The sequence below is a fragment of the Numenius arquata genome, chromosome 14 (assembly GCF_964106895.1).
Source record: "Numenius arquata chromosome 14, bNumArq3.hap1.1, whole genome shotgun sequence".
In the NCBI taxonomy this organism is placed as follows: domain Eukaryota; kingdom Metazoa; phylum Chordata; class Aves; order Charadriiformes; family Scolopacidae; genus Numenius; species Numenius arquata.
Window position 1 is genome coordinate 10414727 of NC_133589.1, and position 25855 is coordinate 10440581.

Consider the following 25855-nt stretch of genomic DNA (forward strand, 5'->3'; position numbering starts at 1 on the left):
CAGGACTGCACGCCCGGTACGGGCAGGACCCCGAACGGTAACTCCAAATACACCACGTAGGCACTGCTAATTATTTTACCCCGGCCTGACCTTGCCTGGCAGCAGAGGGGAATTACCCCCGGGGCCTGGGAGCCGCTCCCCGGGCAAGGAGACCCCGGTCCCTCAGGCTCGGCGCTCCGCCTCAGGAAGCGCGCGAACCCGCCCGCGAGCCGCAGGGAGCGCGCCGTGCACGGCTCGAACTGCACGCGCCGCTCGCCGGCGCTGTCCCATTGGCTGGAGCGCGCCTCCAGGCGCGCTCCAGCCAATGGGACAGCGTCGGCGAGCGGCGTCCCCGCCCCACCCACCGCTGCGCCTGCGCAGTATCCGCCTGCGGCCGCTGGGCTATCTCATCCGGGTCCTTGGCGCAGCCGTTGGGCGATGGCGACGATAGCGGAGCTGAAAGCAGGTTGTGAGGTAGAGGGATGCCGGGGAGGGTGGGGGTCCCCGAGAGGAGGCGGCGGTGCCTCGGACCACCGAAAAGGCGGACAGCTGGCCTTTCCCCATGCCGGTTGGGCCTGGCAGTCGGCGCAGGCGCTAATCATAGAACGGTTAGAGTTGGAAGGGACCTTAAAGACCATCGAGTTCCAACCCCCCTGCCATGGGCAGGGAGACCTCCACTAGAGCAGGTTGCTCAAAGCCCCATCCAGACTGGCCTTAAACACCTCCAGGGATGGGGCATCCACAACTTCCCTGGGCAACCTGTTCCAGTGCCTCACCACCCTCAGAGTAAAGAATTTCTTCCTAATATCTAATCTAAATCTTCCCTCTTCCAATTTAAAACCATTACCCCTTGTCCTGTCACTACACTTCCTGGCAAATGGGGGTCGCCGGCTCCTCACACCGCCGCCGGGGAGCCGCAGGAGAAGGACCTCCACACAGGCACTCCAGCCCTGTCATTTATCTTGGTCCTGGTCCAGCAACATCCCACTTCTGAAATGGCTAGAACGTATGTTAACTACTAAAAAATACATAATTGTGACTTCTTTGAAGGCTGAATTTTTATCTGTAGCGTTCCTAATGATGTGATACTTACTGGCATATACACAGGTGCAGATATTTTTATTTCACTGAATATGCCTATATATATATATAAATATTGTGGTTGATAAATGCTGCTTGAATACATTTGACTTTATATTAACAAAGCTTTTTATGGTAATAGTTTTAAGGGACACACTGGAAAAAAGAGGTGCTCTTGGACAAATAAAAGCAAGGATCAGAGCTGAAGTTTTTAATGCACTGGATGACCAAAGTGAGCCACGGCCACCACTGTCTCGTGAAAATCTCTTAATCAACGAACTAATTCGTGAATACCTGGAATATAACAAATATAAATACGCAGCATCTGTTTTAACTGCAGGTATTGGGGCTGAATTTTTGTTGTCATCACTGTATTAATAGACATTTACTGTTTGGTTGAGTAATTCCACTGGTACTATGAAATTAATAGGCAGGACCAAGCTGCCTATTAATTATTTCCCTTTTGTAATAAATAAGATATGAACAGCTTTACTTGGAGCATTAAGCCATATCATACCATTAGTTTTCAAGAAAACTTACCCTTTGCTCCTTATCCTTGAGGTAAATGCTTTGACAGAGCAGTTGACGCAAGAACAAGAAAACTTGACAGCAGCCTGCAAAATCAAAATACCTTTCTCGAAATGTCTGCTTTTGTTTTGGAAAATGGCTAACAATAGTATTAAAGCATATATCACATTTTCTTTTCTCATTAACATTTGGGTAAAATAAAAAAATAAAAATCCTACAAATAAACAAAATTTCTTTGAGGAGTAATTTAAACTAAAGTAATGCATACATAAAGTAGTTGACAGTCTGAATTACAGCAGTTCTGGCAACTCATGACTACAGACTATCAGAAATGTGGTTAGATGTTCTCAGCTTAACTAACAAAAATGAAGTTCTGTACTTTGGATGGTTAGATGTCCTTAGCTCAAATAACAAAAGAAGTTTCATGTTTTTTAACAACTGCAGTTAAGTATTATTATTACTGGCTGTGCTAAAATACTGATATTTGAGAGCTGTTTAGACTGGAACTTCTAAATAGTAGCCTTAATTTATATGGTACAGCACTTATGTATTTTTGCAGCAATTGCTAACTTGTATTTGAAATTTGAAGTTCTTTGGTTGAACTTAGATACAGTAGTTACATTTGCTATTTAATAATTTGATATATTTCACTCTATTAAAGTTGCAGCTCAAAGGTTCATCTAAACAAGAAGGAATGGAGACAGTAATGTATGGAATCTATTTAATAACAGTACTTCTTTAGAGAAAGAGTTGTTTGCCTGATGAATTTATCTTCATATTGTAAGACTTCTTTAATATTTTTCTTAGATTCCTTTAGAGCTAAGATAAAAATTGTGGTATGCTATTGTAAGTTATATGAGTATGACACACTAACATTTGAGTTCCCTGTAATTACAATATACTGTTAGATATTGATAGTCTAAAAGGGAGGTGTGTGCTCTCATTCTCTTTTGAAGTCTCCTGAGCAGTCTTTAAAAGTTAACTGGTGATGTTTTTATTACCAGTCTTAAGAATTTTGGGGAATTCTCTTTTTCCAGAATCTGGCCAGCCTGAAGTGCCTTTGGATAGACAGTTTCTTGCCAAAGAGCTGAACGTAGTCGAAGATGCAAATGGAAAATCAGTGTAAGGAGTGATTTTGGAATGCACATTATATTCTGGTTTGCATATATTTTTCTCTTTAGTGTTAGTATAAATCACATATAAATGTTCTGACCAACTGAAATATGACTAGCTGACATCCCCACTCTCACATGCTGGATTCAAACTCACGATGACAAACATAGGGCCATTTTCAAACGTACTCAAAGCTAACATTTAATTCTGCCAACTCTGTAGCATTCTCCAGATAGACTCTTACTAGTGCAGGCTTCCCTACAGTCAGAAGTGGGAAACAGATGCACTTTTTGCATATCAGTGAGTTGCTTTGTAGAGGAATAAAAATGTTACTGTACTTTGAGATTAGATATAAATTCAAAGTGCTCCAATACAACTGCATTAATGACCTAGGGTAGCGAAGCAGGTTTAAACACATTCAGTGTTCTCTGTAGCTTGTGCTGTCAGAATTTGTCAGGTGCTTAGGAAGAATCAAGTTTGGGATGTGCAGCCCACCAAAGTCTGATCCTTCGTACTGCAGGAGTGAGAATACGCATCTGTGTTCTTGTGCTAAGCACACTCTGGTTCTTCACCTACAGGGGATCTGGAGCTTAGTTGCTCAGTGCGAGCTTTTTAGGAGCATGGTGGTGTTCAGGGTGGGCTTAGGTCTGTGCTTATTTATATAAGAACATGTGGCATAATGTGTTTTTAAAAATTACTCTAAAGACATCTGTACATATTCTAGAAGTAAACATTAAGGTCTCAGAAGTTCTGAGGAAAGGGTGATTTTTTTAATGCTAGGTATTTCACAGACTGCTTTTGTTGTTTCTCTCTTAAGCAGACCTCTCTTGTACGGAATTATCTCTCATTTCTTACACGGTGGTAAAGAAGAGACTACCCAGAATACCCTTTCAAAAGTATCTCTGCTGAATTATCCAAAGCAGAACCTTGGCAAACCACCTACTGACAGAAATCAAAAAGGTGGGTGTAGGTAGAGGGTCGTTTTTGCAAAAGTTTTATTTGTGACTAGCTTTCCTATATGATATATATGCTTATAACCGTATAAACGTGCAGTTGGACACGGTGTACCTCCTTCTCTGTGCAAGGAATGCTTTGGGCTGATACCTCTTTTGTAAGAAAAATTCTTCAGCAGAACAGGGTTTATACCTCAAAAATACCATTAAGCTGTGTGACCTGACCATACCTGTTGCTCATGTATTCATTTAAGAAAGGTCCTACTATATCCAACTCAAGAAAGACCCACCCATGATTTCGAAAACCACCGATATATGTGCCTTTGTTTAAGTAAGTGACCACCTCTCGCCAAGAGAAATATTTGACAAGGTTATGATTTAGTAGTGATTCAAAATTTGTTAATGATTTGAAGTAGATCAAGAGATTGAATTTTAGCAGCACTTAATCATTTCCTAATTTATAGATTTACAAAGTGATTTAACAAAATAATTGAACAGCGACATAATTACAGATTTGAAGAAGACAAGATTCATACTTACTGTAAGGTGTCCCAAACCAGTACATAGACACATGAGCAAAAGCACAGATCTCAAACTAATGCATATACATATAAGCAGAGCATATGAGTGCGCACACACACACACGCACGTGCACCATGGTCTATAACTGCTGAGACCAAAGATCCCTTATTATCGCACAACTCTTAACGAGTCAGGGCGTACTCCTTTTAACTCCTACACGTGCACAGACAAATGGGAGAACATCCACATCCATAAAGCTAACGTGTATATTGTAAACATTTCAGTGGAGAGGTGGATGAAAGAGAGGCTAGTTAAAAATTTCCCTTTTCTCGAGTTTCGAGTAAATACTCACAATGCATCAGCATTCCTCAACAGGCGATAATTGAGACTCGAGGGGCTGACTCGCCCTGGCCTTCTAATTCTCGAGATGTCTGCCTGAGCAGCGTCCCAACTCAAGGGAGATACTGGCCACAGCCCACTGCCATGCAGAAGAGCTCAAAGGGTCTTAGTAGAATCACTACTTACAGGATCTGAGATAACTGACTTTCATCAGGTACTTTTCCACTCCGGCCCAGCTCGGACAATGAAATACTCCAGTACTTTCCACTGGTTACGCAAGCCCAGAACTTGCTAGGTCTTGGGGTCCTGGTATTTCCCCCTCTGTGGCAATATGTTGTCAGGAGTGATAGATTATAGTTATTTTCAAACAGCAGGAGCCATGGGGACCAGGTACTCTAAGGGGCTGCCCCAGTGTTCTAGTCCATTGCTCTCCACCTTTTCTTTCTTTCATGTTATTCTGGTTCTGTTCTTCTGTTATTTCTTTCAATGATATTTTGGTCCATGTGGCTCAGGTGGGAGGGAATCGTGCCAGGTACCAAGAGGCCTAAAAGCTTGGGGGGGGTGGGGTATTGCACCACCACACTAACGTACACCAACTCTCAGGCCTGCTTCTCTCTGCCAGGATGCTATGGAATAGCATATATGGCATACAAACCTGATTGCCCTTGGAAGCGCTTGACTGGCCTTCGAATGTGTCAGTGGTAGAACTTTCTTATATGGGAATGTATTTTATTTATAAAGCAGACATTTTTAAATATTGCAGACAGCCAAATTTATAAATTTCTTAACAGTGCAAGGTACTGTGAGGCTCCTGTTACCTTGCGGTAGCTGCTTGTTAGTTACTAGAGGGGAGGGGAAAAACCTAATTGTTTAGCTTTATTCTATTAAGGGTGTTAAAAATAGAAAAGTCGTTTAAATTGGACAGCTGTGCTATTCTAATTTGTAGATGATAAAATATCTGTCACATCATTAATGCTTTTAGAAACAGATTTACTGCTCTGCAGTTGCTGGTAAAGACCAGAAAATATTAATATTCCAATTCGCAGTATCAGAAATGTCATCCACCAAATCACCATTTCCCTAAAAGTTAAACTGGCCAAATTGTACTCCATTATACTATTAAAAATCTGGAATGGGTCAGCTAGAGACAGTCTTATTGCACTGGCAATTTAATACAACAATTTAACCTAAATTCTCAGCAAAATATTTTAAATAGTGGGCATATCTCTGTTTCTCATCTACTCTAACTTACCTCATTTCTATAGAAAGTTCTTAACTCTTTAGCTGGCAATTCTGTATAGGGGCATAAGCCTTTTCTGAGGACATAATTCACATCCCATTCGCTGCAGAAGCTTAAGCTCTGAGTTCATTGCTCTCTACGGAACACTGCTAAATCTAATTTTCCCTTTCTGGTCTGCTTTTTAACTAGCTACAGTTAATATGGCCTAAGATACAGAGTGAAAGGGATCGTTGGTCCAGTTTTTTCCTTCAAAGAGTCTGCTTCACTTTCTACTGTGAGAATTTAGTACTATCAACTATTTTTTTTGTCCAAAAATTTGAAAAATATGAGGCCCAAGATGTTATTAACATCTAAAAAGCATGAGAGAACTACTAAACACCTTTTCTTAACAGTTAATTCATTGAGGCAATGTTGTTTCCCTTCTGCCAGAAGGGGGGGCTGAAGAAATAAAATTTCAATACCAAAATTACTATAAATTATCTTTTTTAGAAAAGAATTATTCCTATCAGAAATGTATCCATTTTTGAATTCAGTGTATAGAAGAATTGTTTTTAAAGTATAACTTTGTAGCTCAGTTCTGAAGTTGACTCTGTGCAGGGTCACCTTGCCCTGTTGATTCCAATATAATTTCACATGGGGATTTAATTGTTTAGAGTTAGGTACAAAACTCAGGATTAATCATAAGACACGACAGCACATTGCTTTTCGAAATAAACAAAAATATAGCAGCTTTAAGGCATTTAATCTTTAAGTAACTATCGTCTGAAATAATTTTCTGCATGTGTTTGTGGAATATGTCAGTGAAGACCTAAAGGCAGTGGGTTTAAAATACTAATTATCTAGCTATTTTAATTATGCTGCATATTAAGGTAATCAAGTCCATTCATAAACTCAACCTTCCAAGTCTCATATTTAACATCTAACTTGCTTTTCTTATTAGAAACTATCTTGCTTACTTAGTTGAATGAATATTCCAACAAACTAGTACACAGACTGGGAATCCTGATAAAATGTGGGGAATCTGGTGTTTCTGTTAATTCATTCACGTTGTCTGAAATGTAATCTTTAGTAACGTAAAGCTCATCTCATACAGTGGCATGGGAGAGTATATTTGTAAAATTTCCCGAGTTTCCTCTGATGATATTCTGTATCAAAGTTGATACTAGCAGAAAAATAACACTTACACCTTTGGATCTCCAGAGGCATGAGAATATTTATGTCTGTGTTTCATTTTCAGGTAGAATTCCAGAACCAGGAATGATGGCTGGCACGAGCATCGAAGAGCCCCTTGTTTTACAAAGTATAAACAGATGATACCTTTCATATACTAATTTCTCATGTAAAGTTCTGTAAGAGTTAATTTAGGAAATTCTTATTTGCATAAATTTCCCCAGTATGTCCAGTGGGACCACTTCAGCTTGTTAGATCTACCCATGAGACAGGATGACAGGGTCGTAGTTACTGTCAATGAAGAAGAACAGTAGCAAAGGCTCTCTTGCTCCAGTGCTGATAGAAAGAAAACTGTGTATGAAGTCAGATTAGTGAAGCCTGTGGCTAGAACTGGGCCTAAAAATACTGGGTTTACTTTATAAAAATTTATCAAATAACTTATTTCTGCACTTTACTTATTATGTCTTTGTGTGTCTACCCTGGGTTTTTTGAATAAAATTTTTCAGCTTTATTCTGTGTGGCATTTTGAAATCATTCAAACTAAGCATTTTAACCATTCTTCCTTAAGAAGAAGATGCTACTTTCGGAGAAGTATGGGAAAATAAATTTGAATAGAGAATTTAGAGGAATAGTTGTTTTTAATTCTCCGGAAGTCAGGACTATATTTATCTTCATGCTAACAAACAAGTGAGGGTAAGTCTTTTCCATCTGGAGTTGCTATAAATTGTGCGGTGTAACACTGAGTATACGGGAGGGGAAGAACTTCTGTTTTTTTTCCCAAACGACATGAAACTCAAAGTCAGACAAAGCTAAAAATAAAGTTGATAATAGGTTACTGATTCCCAGAACTTTTTTTAGCTGAGGTATTTACATGTTTTGAAATGGTGATTTATTTTAAAAGCTAAACTTAGAGGGGTACATCAAAAAATAACAGGTTAGCTATTTTTCTCATTTTAACAAAATGTATAGATGTCAATGTTTCCAGCGGGACTGAGGATTTTTGTATGGATAAATTTTTAGGGTTGCGTTCCTAAAAATCGTAATTGTTAGATAAGTGGTACAGCCAGTGGGGGAAAAACAGAGGAAGAGAAGATAAGTTTGTGAATTTAAGTAAAAGGACTGTGAGCTGTAAAGACTGCAAAGTTTTGCCTTAATCTTGATTTGACCTAGTTAGCATTGTGGGTAATTTTTTAATTTGATAAGCAGCCTCTGCTCTAATGTCAGACTGCAGAAACCAGTTACGGGTTGGAAGGAGAAGTTGTATTTATCCCTTTGAAGCCTCAGCAGTGAGCTCATCCCCTTCGTGTGACTGGCAACACTGCCAGCTCCCCGTTTGCTGATTTATGAGTATCTCGGGACTGTTTCCAGGAGGGAAGGACATGTGTTTGCTAATATAACTCAATCAAATCCATCTTTAAGTCTTTTGTAGCTTTGCATCAATTATAATTGACTGTGTGCCCTTGCTGCCTACTCCGTCCTTCCACCACCGTTGGGTCCAACTGCTTGGCTGGAGCCAGCCCTGTAAAAACTACCACCATGGGATTCTGGCTCGTTAATAGGGTCTTTCCTGCCACATCAATGCAAACATCACTGATCTTTCTCTCAATTTCTTTGTCTAAAAATATAGTAGAAAAATGGTCTTCTAAGCCATTAATTGCAAATTACCTTAATTTTGGAATGAACTGAAAGTGCCTCTATGGAAAGTTGCAAAAATGAGCTCTTGAACAATGCAGATATGATTGCTCTAGATGCAGAAATCTCTGAATTTTTTCCTTTGGTTTTCCAGAGGTTAATGTTTTGAGTTTGGTTTCTCCATAAACCAGTGGGTCAAATTGTTACATGTATTTGGAATCTGAATTGTCTTTTCAAGGGCAGGGAAAAAGGCTCTGGGAAACAGAAGCTCTAACCTTGCGTGCTATACAAATCTTCCAGTGTAACCAAAGCCATTGCATCTGCTTTCTGTCTTCCCGACACAGATCCTACAGAAGCTGCTCAGGTGCCACAGATCTCCTTTGGAAATAGATTTTTAGTGGTAGAAATTAAATACAGTTTTTGTTCTGGTGGAAGAGGGCAAAGGGAAGTTTAGCACTTGCGCTTTCCCTGAGGACACAGCTGGGCAGGCTCAGGCTCTCCACAGCCACGAAAGCAGAGGCTGTTACAAGGGTGTGTTTCACTGAGCTTCGAGGTAAAAGCGTGTGTCTGAAATCAGTAGAAATCCCTTTAAGACAGAGGGAATCTCAGAACTGTTTTCCTTTGGGAACTGCAGCTTCAGCCCTGTGCCGGGATCCTGCGCTGGGACAGTGGGTGGGAGCTGGCCCGTTCACTCTCAGTGCAGCCTGCACTTCATCTAACACCCTCACAGCACAGATTTGGGGGTTTGGAACAATCTCTTGTTTCAAAGCATAGTCATTTTACAAGCAAATTAAAATCAAATTAAAGTATTTCCAGTGATATTTATTTGTACAACAAAGCTTTGAAATGTCTATGAAAATATACTGGTCTAATCACATTATTAATGGTCTAGCGTTTATCCTGACAGCACATGAAATACGAGAGCATCTTTCAAGATGCAGACATGGAGCGAGCCCCATGAATGTCAGGCTGTCTTGCTCGTTACCAGATGAAGAGGAATTGCAAAACCTGTACAATACAGTTGCACTTTCAAAAAAAAAAATCGTTCCTTAAAAGTTTAAACTAAGCAAGGTCAGTATTTAGGTGAAAATAATTCACAGCCCTAGAGTCACAGGTTCAGGTTTCAGACAAAATTGCCACCTAGGTGAGCATGCACAAAAATTATTTTCTCAAATAATTTAAGAAGCTCCGTCTAGCTTAATTGCAGACCATGATGTCTTGCGTTAACTGCCCTTATTATTTCTACTGACATAAGAATGAGAAAAAAACCAAAAAGATAAAGGCATGTAGAAGTTTGGGGGGGTTAATGAGCAAGATGCATTTCTGAATGTTACTGGAGATAGAATGCTGTAACTGAGACTTATGGAGGGAATTACTTTAGAAGAGGCTGTTCTTTGTCTAAGCGTGATATCACAAGTGAAGGTGACAAGGAGCCAGTTTGGTGTGGATATCAGATCTGGAAAGCACTTTGGAAGAACTTAACCCACAAGTTTAAAAAAATAAAATTCTTTTAAACTAAATTTTTGCTCTCCCCTAGAATAGAGGAAACTATGTTTATAGACTCTACAGCATCAGTGCTTTTTCAGGGGTATTAGTTTCTGTCATGCATAGGGGGATTTTTATTTTCTAAGCTTTATCGACACGCTCCAAGGAGTCGGTTACGCTTTCCTTCCTGAGCACCCTTTGTATCAAGCCGAATCTCGGTGTCAGTTGATCAGTTTTCCGGAGGAGTGATTGTCATCAGGTGATTATGTTTAGGAAAAGAAACCCCAAAATATTTGTTCACACTTGCAAAGACACCCTTTCAGTAGCAGCCGGTGTCCAACTGATTCAGAACTGACCTGTGTGCTTCACACACTTCCCTTGACCTGCAGCCAGCATTAATCACAAAGCTTAACATTAAGCAGTTGGTGACTATTTCACCTCGTCAGACTCTCCTCATAATTAATTGTTCTAGTTTGGACACAAACTGTCCCTCCTGTTGCCAGAGCAGAGCTCAACACACATGATTACCCGCGGGTACCCCTGTCCTTAGGGAAACGTGGTTGGTAAGCTTAGGTAAAAATATTTTTAAACAAAAAAAAATTGCTTACCTGACACACATTATTTAACAAACTAACATCACCACCCATGCTTTTTCCCCCTTCCATTGTATTCAGGTTACACTGTGGTAAGGCAGCTGAAAGTTCATTTCTTTCCTTCTTGAGTCCTCTTTGCTCCCCCACGCCAAGTACAATATTTACAGTGCAAATTCAGCAAGGAGATATTTTAAGGGCAGGCTGCTCAATACTTTATTTTTTCTAGAAAAGTAATTAAAACAAATAAACAAATCAGGGGGGGTTAAATAAAGCTTATTTGTTGTCACAAAGGCATCGTCCGCTGGGAATCCACAGCTTCCATTTTGAGGCAGCTCTGGTTTAAAAAAATACCACAACATTTAGGAAACTCCAACCAGGCTATTATATTAGTATATTCTTAACGTTAACTTTTAAGTGAAGGTTGGAAGCCACGCTTACACTTATCAGTTCCTACCCCACACAGCTCGAGAGTGCAACTGTTTCAGTCCCAGCAGTAGTATTTTTTTTAGACTTTCCAGCTCCATTTAATGTCACATCATATATCAGCCTCCACCACCACCTCTGTTAAACACACTACTCGGGCAGCAAGCCTGCATGTGCACATGCAGCGGTTTGCAAACCAGCTGGAATAATTTCCACTCCTTTTTAAGCTACTATTCAAATGTGTCTGGTTTTGTGAAACAGCTGCCTGAGTTTAAAGGAACTTCTTAGAAGAACGTTGATGAATGTTAAAATGATCATACTTTTCAGAGGATCCCCTTGCATTTCATTATTTTATGTTCATTAAATTCCTATTTAAAAGCTAAGTTTGCAACTGAGAAACTGCAGGAAAAAAATGAAATAGGGTGAATTACCCTGCGAGGAACTTCCTGCTAACAAGGGCAAGTTTCTTGGATTTATGTCGTGGCGATCATTTCCCCTGGCTTTGCTCCAACACAGTCACACGTGCATGAGCCTGATATGACACTGCTGCCTTTCGGGTGCTGGAAGGGCTTTGCACGGCTGCGGGCAGCCCCACACCTCGGCTGACACCAGCCCTCCATCTGGAAGAAGAGGCAGCAACCACCGGGACCATGGGACTGTGTTGGCAAATCTGGTCTTCTCCAGCTGAGGCCTGAACACGAGTCCATACTCGATATTCCTGAAATGTTGCAGGGAAGAAAACCTGATGCTCTTCCCCTCTCTCCTGTTTACTCAAATTTGTTCACCGCTGGCCAGAGTGAGAAAGAGGGGCTGCAGGTCCGTCACACCTGCAAGCCCTGGTACTTTGACCAAGTGACAGCAGAGGTTTTCAGCCCAGCCTCCCCTCATAGGTATGTTTTTAGGATGCCAAGTCTAATATGAGCCTCATCCATCTTCCCCAGGAGGGTTTATTTTCCAGAGAGGACAGGGCTGTTGATGTCAAGAGAAATTATTTCACCCAGGACTGTGCTCTGATCCTTTGGGTATACACCATATTTAGTCTGTTGCTGAGAGGGGGTTGTTTCGGTATTTTGTATTTGGCACGTTGATGGGAATTCCTAGAGGATCCTAGCTTTCCCTTTTTGGGATGTCTCCATCCACAGGTCCTACTGCACAAGGCTGTTGGCTACTAGCAGGGGAAGGAGGGGGGGACAGCTGGGGATTGAAGGTTTGGGGGGTGTGAGGGAGGTTTGACGAGGACCAGATCACTCCCTAACCCCTGCAGGTCTGGCTCCCAGGGCCCTGTCCTCCTCTCCCCCCCAGTGCACGGCGCTGCTGCCTGTTCTTTCCACTGCGTCCTGGGGACTTTTCCCCCTCGGCTATTTATCACTTCTCTTCTTCCTTTTATGGACAGAGGGAGGTATTTCTTATATATGAAAAAGTATTTACAGCCCTTTCTTAGGAATCGAGCTGCGCATCAGATCGCAAAAGAAACTTCGGCAAATCCGCTGGGGAGGTGGGAAACAACCCTCTTGCTCCCCAGGGGCAAACGAGGTTTAAACCAGCCCCAGGCTCCAAATGTTGCATAAACACATGGAGACCCAGAGCAACCTCCACCCACGCACCCCTGCTGCGTTAGAAAAAAACTCTTCTCTCCCAAGCAACCCCTAAACTCAGAGACTTGTCTTAGCTCCGAGAAAATGCACCAATGGTGGGTGGCAAAACCTCCTGTACCATGCGGGACCATGACCTGTGCTTTGTCCTTCTTCAAGGCAGGGGGTCACCGGGGGCGAGGATGCTGCCAAGGCAGGAAGGAGTTAAAGGTCCATTTGCTTGGCCAAACAGTTTCACCCTAGGAAAAAGCAAAACTTCTGAACTTGTGAGTTAGGGGCACCCATTTTGGGTTAGGAGCACCCTTTTCATGCCTTTCTGAAAGCCAGAACCAGCCCAGTTCCCTAAAGAGCAGCTCGGGCCAGGGGCAGCAGCCTGGGGTCAGGCCCTGCTGGGAATGAGGTCCTTGGCTCAAGGCTGTCTGTTTTAACCCAGGTATCGAGAGGATTTTCCAGCAGGAGGTGGTTTCCAGGGCCCCTCCCCATTGACAAGATTCTCCTCCTCTATATAGGGAGGCTGCAAAGGCAGTGAGGACTTGGACTGTCCCGGCTGGTGGCTGTACAGGTTCCCGACTCTCCAATTCACTCTCTGCTCCCCTAATTGGACGCCTGTGAGTACCGCGGGGGCCGGAGAGCCCTGCTGGGGACGGGGCTGGGGACTGGCCGCGCTTTGGGATGGAGCAGTTTGGCAAGCTAACTACTATGCTACTTTGCAAACACTTTTCAGTGAATTAACCTGCAGGTAGCGTATACGAATTAGAAATAGGAACAGACCTATCAGACACGCTCAAATGGTTTATCCTGATTTGTGAATTACTGATTGGGTTCTGTTTAAAATGCACGAGAGATCATGCACATTCGGGGCTGTGCACAGATGTTTTAGCTTGTTCCTCAGTCACTTCTAACACTGCTATTGCTGAATTGAGCCTTAAGGACGCTGGCTGCAGAGCACGGGTTACACGGCGAGCCAGCGGCAGTGCAGCCCGCAAGGCGCTGTGCGCTGCCGGATGGTGGCAGGTACCTGCTGCAATTAAGCATCACACGTGCATTCAGTAAGGAAGAAACCTGGTAGCCTGAGCAGCTCATCTTCCTGAATTATTTCTACTTTTTCAGTGCGAATAAAAGAACCTACTGCACTTCCCATGCTGTTTAAAGAAAGTATAACCAAATAACATAATTAGCTTGTCAGTTACTTGTACTGTAAACAAGGAAAAGGCTTAAAAATTAGAAGAAGGAATGGAAACATTTTTTTCATAAATACCTTAGCATGACATATGTGTATGTTTTAATATGCTGGGAATAAAGTTTAAGCAAAACTAATCTGATAATTCACTGAACTACACTAATTTGACTAATTTAAAACGTGACATGCCTTTTTTTTTAAAGCAAAATAGAGCAACAAACTTCTAGCTTTAACAAAATAGTGTGAGTAAATTAAGAAGACAGTAGATGGCAGTATAGAAAGCAGCTTCAGTGTTATCCCAGAAGTTCACTTGCTGCTCACACACACACACAGATATGTATGTGTCTATATCCACATATATAAAAGTTGATATGTATGAGGTGTATGTGTGTGCATAATTAAAAAGCTATGTGAAATATTTTAAATATAAGGAAAATGAGAATGTTTGTCATTATCATCTAATACATCTCAATAAAAATCTTTTCTAAAATGCACTTGTTTAAGCCCACCTTCTTTCACTCAAAGCTTTGCAGCTTGCACCAAGACGCCTTGCACACACTGACCTGCTGAACTCCCAAAGTTCACAGTTCCCTCAAGCCACTAACACAGAGGCTAAAACAATGAACCTCCAGAGAGCAACGAGCTTGATTAAGTAGTCACTTTAATTTAGTACGTGATACTCTTCTGGCTGTATTCGCTCAGATGTAAACAATGATTTTTATTATCTCATTTGCAATTGACACGCTAGTCCCTAAAAGGTATTTGTTTTGAATTTGTTATCATTACATTTTTGTGGAACAGCTAGTATTGAGAAGAACATCGCCATATATGGTAGCATGCATAGATGTATGCAGAGGATCCCAACACTTTATAATTCACTGAGACTTATTAGTTGCAAATCTTTTGGCTTTTCTCTTAAGTATGTTAATTTTAGGAGAAGCCAAGTGTTAGAGATAGCTTTCCAATTTGTGCAAAGTCTAGTTAAAATACACATTATTTATTATTCTAATTGCAGAATCTGATTTACTTAATAGAATGACATTTGGGGGTATTTGAAATAGCTGGTATTTTCCAGATAAAGGGACTCTATCCCCACATGATGCAATTTAAGTCTTTTTTCCTTCTTTTCTAATTTTTACAGTTTATAACACAGGTAATAACCCGGGTCAATTTCTTTGGAGTATTAAAAGAGCTATCAAGGGTTTAATCGGAGTTATGTAGTAACTTGCATTAACAGAGGTGAGAAAACCTGATAGGAGACCAAGGCACTTACAGACAATTTGATTAAAGGACATGGAGAATGTATTAAAATTTTTAAAAATAATAAAAAAAAACCAACCCAAAAAAAACCCCAACCCCAAACCAAAAAACAAACCAACTGACACTGAACAGTCCTGTGAAGTTACTGGAAGTGTTCTTTCTTAAAATACAGACTTTCCCTCCTCCATGGTTGAGCAACCATAAACTAGTGCTGATGATACCTCCATGTTCAGATGAACATGTCCATGATGAGAGTAAGCGTTGGAGGGTTGGTCCCAGTGAGGAGAGGTGAAAGGACAGGAGGGATCAGTAGCAGTGCTCCTGACAAAGCTAACTGTGCTGGGGAACCAGTTCCCAACCAGATCACAAGATTAGGATTCATCCCTAGTTTTTCTGTTTTTTCAAGCAATGATTAGTTGGGTAATTCAGTTAAGTACTGGAAAAGTAAAAGATAAGCAGCCTGGAAAGAACACAGTCAAGAACAACTGTAGCCCCAGAAATAAGTCAAGCAGCAGGTTACCGCTACACTCTTCCATCAGAAACCACTTATGAGAGCAGGACTTGGTTTCTGAAAATAATTCACATATTTGATTATATGTTCCTCTGTTCTAATAATTATTCCTTGTATGGCTGCGATAAGCTTTTATACTGACATGCACATCCTGCAGAGGAAGGGAGAAGTGTCCTTTATCTTCTCATTAGAAGAAAAGCAGTCCCTCTGAGCTCTGACCCAGGAGGCAGTTCTGCTTGGCCAACAACCTTTTAATTAAAGTGCACTTCCTGGAGATATTTATACTTTATCCTTGGAATAATATACTCAGGCTAAACTGATTATAAGACAGCATTTAACTTCTGTCACTGACATGATACGGGAAAGGACAGTGAAGATCAGCCGGATATACTGCAGTGGGACAGCAGAAGGAGGAATAGAAAGCAAGCTGTGGAAGCATGCAGCATGCACGCCCATGTGTATGTGCACATTTGGGCTTTAGAGAGGTATAACATATGGATCCACTTTGGTGTAATATGGCACATTTCTATGGCAAGAAACTTCATATTGATAGTATCTTTGTGATTGCTTTTCCTCCCTTATCCTCCTCGCTTCCTCGGGATAGCTCAACTCTGAGTATAAAGGCATTTATTCTTGTAGGTGATTTGGGCTACCATCTACCTAAAAGAATGTATGTGAACCTCTTACCACCTCTTGCACAGATAAGATATTGGTCTCCGTTTCTCTCAGCCAGCCCTACAGAAGAAACCCAGGAACTGGCTAAGGGGTAAATTTTGCCTTCTCAGGGCAGTAATGAATCTTTTCCCTTGGCCCATTTGCCCAACATCAATCATATGCTGGACCAGCACGGTTCAGTCTTGATCAGAGACAGACCAGAAGGTTTACTGCCAAATATTCATCAGAAAGCTTCATCAGCTCATTAGTTTAGCACACAGCACCTCGCTAGGACAAATCTAGTTGAGTTTGTGGAACTCATCTTCTACGCCTTCCATTCAGAAACCTGCCTTTAATATTAATAGACATTAATGAATATTCATTAATCTATTAAACTATTAGTATTCCTTAATCCACACTTCATAACTGCATTTTCCTTTTTACTACAGTGGTACTCAGCTGCTACTCAAACTTTATCCTCAGATTCTAGAGGATTGGTCATGAAAAGTTTTTCACACAAATCCATGTTTTCTCCTCATTGTGTTTCAGAGGAGTTACAAGATCCAGCTGAGACTGTCTATTCCTTATTTCTTGTAGGGGGTCTATTCTTACCATGTTTAAACTAATCAAACACAGTGCTTAGATCTAGAGGATAAAATCTTGTATTTTCAAGCTGCGCAGTTCATGCCACCTCTTATACCTTCCAACCTCATCTTGCTTTCAAAAAGACTGAATTTATATAACAAGGCACAGAAAGTTATATGTGCAGGAAGAAGTAGGAGAACATAGTAGGATACAGACAGACCAGCCTTCTCTTCATGCTGTAATCTGTGGAAGATGTTTTTGACTCAGCATGCAACAAGGAGAGGAACTTTCCCTTGGTCCTTGGGCACAAAAACAGTGAAGAACTTTTGGGTCGTCCCACTGATGACATGCTTTATAGCAGGCCAACAGTTTTATCTTCAGTTGGGTTTTTGAGGCAGATGGTCAGGATGATTCAGCAGTTTGATTTCCACCATCATTGCTTGTGGGCAGCCTCAAAGTAGCAGGACTCGACTCTGTGAAACTCAGCTCCACAGTTCAGTCTAATTTTCAGTGTTTCTGACAGCAATATCAAATGCCTATTGACTTGAATGTGCTGCCACTTGGCATTTAGCTACGGGTGGCATGATCCAACCTTTCTGATGCTTCAGGACGACCATATAGCTGGCTCTTCTGGGCCTAGGATGGACTGAAATCCTCCCGCTCCATTGCCACAGCAGTTCCTCCCATGCTGCCGGGGCAGTGGGGCAAAGAACATGCCTTGCCCATTGCTATGGCAGCGGGAGGAGAGAGGCCACAGCAGACTCCTGCTGCTCCCCGAGCCTCCTGCTCCTGGAGCCACAGCCCTGGCAATGGGGCAGGGCTCCCTTCGCTCCCCTGTTCGGCTGGCTTCACCCTGCGGCCGCCAGCTGGAAAGCTCAGCTGGAGAGAATACCATCTCCATTATTGGAACTGTGCAGCTCTACCAGCCCTCTTGGCAACGAGGGAACATTTTCTGCCTTAATCCACGCAGAGGTCAAATAGTTTCCTCTTGGAGCTCTCTTCCAAGAATCCCCTGGGAGCGAGCGAAGGGCCACATCCTACAGAGCTCCCTCAGAGACTCCATGGCGGGGAACACTGTGTGCAGGCCAGCAGCGATGCACAGAGCCAGGCTGATGGCGTCTCCCTCCTGTTCACCCACACTGCATGCACAGGGATGACCTCGGTGAATTCCCCTGTTGAGGTTTTCCAAGCAAGGCTGGTGGCTCTAGAATGAGCAAGTTTAGAGGAAAGCTGTTCTTCTTTTTCAGATGAGAGAACTGCTGAGGGAGTTTAAGAAGCTGGGGCATCTAATTTCCACTGAATTTCAGTGGGATATCATCTAACCCTCTTAGGCGCCTCTAAAATCCTAGTTTTGTTTTTAAGCTCTGTGTCACCTTCTGCATGATCCATGCTTCTCTCTCAGACCCCTCACACAGTCTAGCCTTGCAAAAAAGCATTAATCTGTGGGAAGGCTTCAGGGACAAATATTTGGAAACCAACCTCTGATACTCCCAGAGCACAGGGTGTCCATTTGGCTACATACCACAGAGTTTGGTCTTTACAAATATCGTTCTGCCTATGGGTTGATTGCTGACATCTTTAGCAGTCAGTTCTCCAAACTCCCTCACGATCCATGTTTTTTTGAATGCTGTAAATATTAAATTCAGTCTCAATAAGGAAATGAAACAGGCTCTGTCTCCTGGAGATGTTTTTCTTGGGCACACACTCTTCCCTGTAGCTCCTCCCCAGCTCCCCTCTCTGCTCCATTGAACAGCAGGTTTCCTGATTAGCAGCACCCTTTTCCTGCCCTGTAGCAAACCACAAGAAGTCCTCTGCGTACTCCTGTGTTTTCCTCACTTTGGGCTGTGTGCCCCATAGGACAGAGCAGACCACTTAGGAAAGCTCCAGTGTTATCAGCAAAGCTCTTGCAGCTACATCCTACCTCCAATGGCCAGAGCAGGAAAGAAGCTGCCTCCTCCCTCTCAAACATGGTGCAAAGCAGACAAAACCCTCCCACCACTCTCACCTACGGAGCAGATACATCCAGCTGCTTTATCCAAGCACAACTGCATGATGCTGTTTTATCGACATGCAACTGCATCAACCTCCCAGTTTGAGCACCATGGTTCAGAATATCTAATAGAAGAAATAAAACAAGCCAGGAAATGGCATAATCTTTCTCATGTGGTAGACATTTACCCTCATAAATTATTAGCTCCCACAGTCTGAAGAATGGAAAGGGGATAACTCTAAATTACTCCACCAGCAGTACTGATAACAATTTTTTTTTTTTTTCCTTTTGGCCTTTTCTTAATTTTATACTTCTCCAAATTAAGTGGTATTAGAGCAATTGAAAATAGTCCTTTGCAAGAAAAGTTTGTTTCTGTCCTTTCTGGAATACAGCCTGGGAACTGTTCTTCTAGTAATTATTTCATTATTGCACTGGTATTTCAGTATGCACCAAACAGTATTTGGGTGATGAGAAATTTTCTTATGTGTCTGAACTCAATTACCTTCATGATGGGCAAGAGATCAGGCTGCAGTAAGCTGTTCAGCTGGTAGTCTTGGTCCAGCCCTGACAGCCTCATTGCACAGACATTAGTTATGCCTTTTCTCTCTGGTCTTCAGTACCACATAAAGAAAATTAAGTAATAAGCCCAGGTTTCCCTATTTGTTTTAGTGCCAAGAAGTTTTTGATTTAGATGATTTCAGACACAGTAACAAAGGAATCAGAATCGAAACACAGATCATAGAATAGTTAGAGTTGGAAGGGACCTTAAACATCATAGAGTTCTGGCACCCAAAACTATCTGCATGGAAATGTGAGATGTGAGATATGACACAGGGCCTATAGTGCTTTGGATCTACTGCATGGTGGATTTGACAGATGTGTTTTGCCTGGAACATCTCCACATTTGCCTCCTTTTAAAGCAGAATATTTTGCTTCCTCAACAGGTGTCTACTGAGTCAAAATGGCCCAAAAACCTCTGAGCGATGATGAGAAATTCCTCTTTGTGGACAAAAACTTCATTAACAACCCACTTGCCCAGGCTGACTGGTCAGCAAAGAAACTGGTTTGGATTCCATCAGAGAAACATGGATTTGAAGCAGCAAGTATCAAGGAAGAGAAAGGGGATGAGGTGACAGTTGAACTGGCAGAAAATGGGAAGAAAGTGACACTGAGCAAGGATGACATCCAGAAGATGAACCCTCCGAAGTTCTCCAAAGTGGAGGACATGGCAGAGCTGACTTGCCTCAACGAAGCTTCAGTGCTGCACAACCTAAGGGAGAGATACTTCTCAGGTTTAATTTATGTAAGTAGAATCAAACACACATGGCATTTCCTGTTGCATGCTACCATGTCCCGTCACAAACGAGGTGGATCCCACCCACTGTCAGGGATGTCCTTGCATGTAACACTGCCATGCAAATACTCACCCTCAGTGATGGCATCACAAACCAAAAATGTATTTAGTTCACTTTATTCCCCATGACTCTCCAGCTTCTTTAATAATTGCATCTTTACTTAACTAAATTAAGACACGTGAATGTTTCTTCCCCAAAGCCTGCTAATTCTGAAAGGATATTATTGCCTTGGAAAGTACTCTCTGATAGCTGAGCAACACCTCAGTCCTGCTGCTTTGAAATAAATAAATAAATCATTAGGGACTTTTGAATTACCTCAATGTAAACCTGAACAAGTTTCCAGTAACTGCAAAAAGAACATACAGAAAAGCCAAATCATGCAGTCTTTTCCCAAGCAAAACTCCCACTGAAAGGCAGCTCACAAGTTCTGCTTTGGTGGGTGCTTGAGTAAAACCTTATGTTTGAATAAATGAATAAACCCACTGGAATTCAAGGGAGAGTACTCATGTTCCAGTGTGTTACTGAACCAGTCACGCATCCACTAAAACCTTTTTTCCCCCCTTGTTGGTCAATTTATAGAGAAGACAAACCCAGACAAATTATAATGTTAATAATAATCCTCTATGTTCATGTGAATTAGGGCCAAGATTATCCTCTCTTCCAGTCTACACAAGTATCTGAACAGAAGCCTATTTTGACATTAATAACCCTGTAATCTGTTGCGTCAATACTTAGCAAACTGCACAGTAAGAAAGCCCAGAAAACTTCCATGGAACATAGCTGTTATCTTTGATTTTACATGGAGGATCCCTACACTGTGCTGCAGAAAAGTAATCTACAGTTTCAATCTATGAAAGTTTTACTTGCATGACAGACCACTGCTGAGTGAAAGGAAGTACAGGACTTAAGTAAAAAGGTTTTAGAAGCAGGATTAGAGGTGTCATTACTAATATGAGGAATGCTAAATTGGAAAGTAGGAAATGAAGCAGAAAATAAGATAGTTATATGCAATACAACAAAGGAACTATTTAATTGTTATGCATAACTTAAAAGAGCTAAGCTCAACAATTTTCAGGAGTGTACTAAAATGCACATCAAAGAAGCTGGACTTTCCATCTTCTCAGTGTTTGAGTTCATTGGATTTTAAGTTTGCAGGTGAATATATGGACCTATGTGCCATTATACCAGAACATGCAGCATTAATTACTAAAATGGAATTTGTCTGAAAAAGTTCTGCATTGTTGCAAGGTCTAAAATTAATTACTATAAGAATAGCAGGATAAAATATGTGGGGTTTATTTCCCCTGTTGTTCTCAGCAATGCTCTGCATAGATGTTCCAGGATTCCCAACATGTTTACTTTGTGGATTTTTTTGTGGAACTTTCACTTTATACAGGAAGAGGAAATTAATTTCAAGAAGTGGATAATGCAATTAGAAATTAAATAATTTTTAATGGAGACAAAAGTGGAAGTGTATCTGAAATGGAGCTTCGTTTTTCAAGAGACTAGATTTTAAGATGGTGGTAAATTAACAGTTAGAAACAAATTATTTTTACTTGTATTACAACAAATTCTTAGCATTTTCAGTAACCAAAAACTGCTTAAAATGGTTCAGTCTTACACAGGGCTGCCCTACTAGATTCTCTCATACCTTTAAAAAAAAAAAATTAAGTAAATAAGGGGCATCTAAACAGAATTCGAAGTTTTGTTCTCATCCACTTGCAAAACTGTAAACAACCATCTCCTGGCTTTGCCATGCAATGCCTACATTGCCTCCCTTGGAGTCCCACACATACAAAGAAAATATGACCATAACATTTTCCCCTCCAGAACACCACTGACACAAATGAGGACCCCCAGTTCTGCTAAAGAAAAAAGTCAACCCACCTGGGGAGAAAAAAAAAAAAATATATATCTAAAAGTCATCTGTCCCTTGCATTCATATTAAATATTATTAAATAAAAAGGTTCAGTGCAGAAATTCAGAGTGACCATACACTGGAAAAACACCTTGGCCTTTTTCTTCACCACAGATATTAAGAAAGAGGGGCTAGAAGTGCATTGCCACTAACTCCTGTTTCATATTGCTCAGAACAAACCTGCCTTGTCCACACACAAATTAGACCAAGAATGATTATATAAACATCAATAAAATAGCAATGCAACTTCAGTGGATTTGAGAGTAGAATCAAGTTTCTTGTGCCTTTTTCCATAGGCACTACCACTTCAGTCTTCATGTAACAGTGCAAAATGCTTTCTTAAATACAGATAGTCTGTTGGTACCAGAGGTGGGATTCCTCTGCCAAAACTGAGGCATTTACAGCCAAGTTGTGTGTCTTTGTGCCAATCTGTCTTAAATACCCATCGGCAGTGACTGTCCAAGGGATGCACAAGATCAACACTCCTATGGACACTCTCCCTAAGATCCCTCAAACCATGTTCTGTTTCCAGACCCTCTGGGGAGAGGTACAGCCATGGGTCCTCCTCTCTGAGCAGACCAAGCCCCAAGGAGAATGATTTAAAGCATGGCAACTTCAAAGCCACCGCTTTCAATCACATGCTTAACCAGCTGGTTCACTTATCTGCAAAACATCACATACCTTAATCAGTTTTCCCAAAATCCTTGCAAAGCAGATACCTAGATAACTACAGATAACTACGGCCAGTGAAACCAAGAGGTCTTGGTCAACTTTCCCAAGGTGAGAGATGGTGTCAGTCACACTCCAGTTAGGAATGGGGATTCCTAAACTTCTCCAGCTCAGGCTTTTGCCCTGCCTTTCTAACCCGCTTCTTGTGCCCTAAAGTTAGTTCTTCAAAGGTACGTTACTGTATGCCTGGGTGTGCAGAGCCCTGCATGTCACCAGTTAGGCAAATGCCTACAAGTCTCAGGGTTGGGAATGATTAGTTGAGTGCATACAGTAAATCTATTTCTACTGAAAATTAAGGCCTTGCTATCCTTTCATTATGGGCCCTGGTAGTCATTCTAGGATAAAAAACTGCCACTTTTCAAGCGTATTGACCCTGCAGCACTCAAGTTCATTTTGACACAATTAGTCCAGTTTCATTCTGAACTCCAGCACCAATGAAAAACCAGCACAGTAATTATCTACCTTCCACACAAGTGTTTTAGCTTGGGGATATTGAGAGCTGGCAAAGATCTCGAGCTTGATTTGCTTTTTATCTGACTTGAGACCATGGAAATGCATCCACAACCTGTAACGGTAGGACAGGTTCTCATCACCACCCAGAGCACCCCAGATGTTCTTCTGCCCAGCCTGGAGCACCCAACCTGCTCCTCACTGCTAGAGGCTGCTAGATGCTCTCGCTGTGTTTGCTCAATACCATATAAAGCGCTCAGGCTGTGCCGAGACCGTGTTGTGGCATTTCCTATTATGGTCAGGAAAGGGAAATCCCTGTGCCCAGAGCCAAGCTTCCCAGATGCCATTTTACAGTCCTGCACTGCAGTGCTTCCTATGGGGGAACCAGGGCAGCTTGAGCCATCGTCAGATGCAGCCCTAAGATTAAGGCATGGCAGCAGCTGCACACCACAAAGTACTCATTCACACTGCAGGGCAATAAAAAAAAAAAAAATTCCAAACCCACTTATACCTAAGTCAGAAATATAGTAATTTCATTATTTCATTTTCTTTTAAACTGGCATGGTTTTAAAACTATCAGTCATAGGCCAGTTTAAATATACCAATACTCCTGCAATAATTGATAAATTTGTAATCTATTTTGGGGTTTAAGATTGTTTTGGTTTTTTGTTTGGTTTTTTTTTGTTTGTTTGTTTGTTTTTGTTTTTTTTTTAAATCTTGGAAACTTGCAAATCACTTACTTTTAGTAAATGTTTGTGATATATGGGTCACCACCTACTATCATATGCTATCATTTCTGCTCCCAGTTCAACAGCTGAGGCTTGCCAAAATAAAGGAGAACTAAAAAAACCTAACAAAACCTGGATGGACAGCTATCAGCTAGTAGCCAATGTTCTTGTTTGTTTATGTATATATTTGTATATGAATACCTTAATTCAACCGTAAACAGGAAGCATATTTTTCCTTACATTTCTTACAGAAGTAGCCATGTAGTGAAGGTGTGACTATTCTGTTAAGATATCTGTTTGGAACTTAACTAGTTTTTTTTCAAGGATTCTCCTCAATCATTATTGTTATATAGTGTTCATATAATCTTTTTTAAAAGGCCTTCTTTGAACATCAATTCAAGTGTCTTACCTAGGATTTCAGTTTACCAAATTTGACACCTACCTGAACAGAGGACATACCCTGGTATGAAAATACACATATAAAGAAATATTATGAAGTCTTACAGTTGTCACATCATCACAGATAAGGGTGATCACTATATACTGAAAATAACTGAAGTCAAGAAGCTGTAACACCAGATCAAAGCATGGTGTTTCTACAGATTGCTAAATTCACATACTTTCTAGCAGTCTGCTTATTAGAAATAATTATTTGTGCACTTGGAAATTGCACCCGTACACATACATTCAGAAATTGCTGCTTCATTTGCTACACTAGGCAGAATACAAAAGAGTGGTTTTTGCTAAAATCCTGGTAGTTCAGTGTGGATGATGCCTGTGTTTCCCGGACTAGACATGGCACATGATATTAATTCCAGTTTTTATTTTAATTTTTTTGCAGACTTATTCAGGTCTCTTCTGCGTGGTGATAAATCCATACAAGCAGCTGCCCATTTATTCAGAGAAGATTATTGACATGTACAAGGGAAAGAAGAGGCATGAAATGCCACCCCACATCTACGCTATCGCGGACACAGCCTACAGGAGCATGCTGCAAGGTAGGCAAGTTTAATGCTGCAGTTCTTAGAAATCACTGCACAGTAACGTGGGAGAAAACACCTTATAACTCCACATGTGCTCCTGCAAGAAGCACAGCCAGAAAAGATCTGTTACGGAGGGCAACACGAGCTTTCTAGAAGATTCAGAGGAATTCTTTGGCAGGAACGGCAGTCCACAAACACTGTGACTCAAAAAGGAAAAACAATCCTTTTACCCATCTGTGTCGAGACATGTGGGAAGGTTTCAAAGTCAAGCAAATAGTTTTGGCAAATACGGGCATGGAAAATGCTCCCTCTCCACCAGTGGAGACTATTCCAAAGTTAGCTGCTAGCGCTGCTGGATCTGTTGGCGTTGCTCCTCTCTCTCCCCTCCCAGCAAAGCAAACTCAAACAAAGTTTTGGGGCTACTTTCACTACAGTCTAATGCTCTGGAGCCCTGAGTTGAGGTGTGCTCTGTTTTCTAATAATAATGGTAACAAGCAATAATGGGAAAGCTGTCAGGCCCCAAACGGTGCAAGCAGAACCTTTGAAATTCACAGTGCTCTCCTCCTTCTGCAGTCACTACTGACAGACTGAGGGGTTTTACTCTAAGGAAAAGAATAATAATTTAAGGATTCAAAAGCTATCACGATGAATGTAGGAGGCTGCAACATCTACAGACAACAGGGATGCAACCAGTTGCCATCTCGCAGCAACCTCAGGTGCTCCAGGAAACCAGGACTCTAGAAAAAGCTTTGAAATTTAAATACGCTCATTAGGGTCCTGATCCTGCAGAAATTCTGGCTGGTGACTACAGCTCAGCAAGGTTCACAGGCTTGGCTCTGAAGGTTAGGGCTTCAGTTTGGAGC

The 25855-nt window shown here is 41.5% G+C and overlaps 2 protein-coding genes across 5 annotated transcripts in view; both read left to right on the forward strand.

Moving 5' to 3' along the window:
- The first annotated feature begins 409 nt into the window (after positions 1-409).
- Positions 410-7434, forward strand: CEP20 (centrosomal protein 20). Of its 3 annotated transcripts, none has more exons than XM_074158671.1 (5): positions 410-445; positions 1202-1399; positions 2625-2709; positions 3521-3660; positions 6992-7434. In XM_074158671.1, exons 1-5 carry the CDS (start codon positions 418-420, stop codon positions 7066-7068), a joined length of 528 nt encoding a protein of 175 aa, XP_074014772.1. In that variant the 5' UTR covers positions 410-417; the 3' UTR covers positions 7069-7434. The 3 variants fall into 3 exon arrangements, with proteins under 3 accessions (XP_074014772.1, XP_074014771.1, XP_074014773.1); XM_074158670.1 differs by having other exon boundaries at positions 418-445; positions 3518-3660; positions 6992-7068; XM_074158672.1 differs by lacking the exons at positions 3521-3660; positions 6992-7434 and having other exon boundaries at positions 418-445; positions 2625-2713.
- A 12356-nt stretch (positions 7435-19790) lies between these two features.
- MYH11 (myosin heavy chain 11) overlaps positions 19791-25855 on the forward strand; it is a 56110-nt gene continuing 50045 nt past the window's right edge. For both annotated transcript variants that reach the window (XM_074158238.1, XM_074158239.1), the window contains exons 1-2: positions 19791-20132; positions 24851-25007. In XM_074158238.1, the coding sequence (XP_074014339.1) occupies positions 19791-20132; positions 24851-25007 (499 nt within the window). The remainder of the gene's footprint in view (positions 20133-24850; positions 25008-25855) is intronic.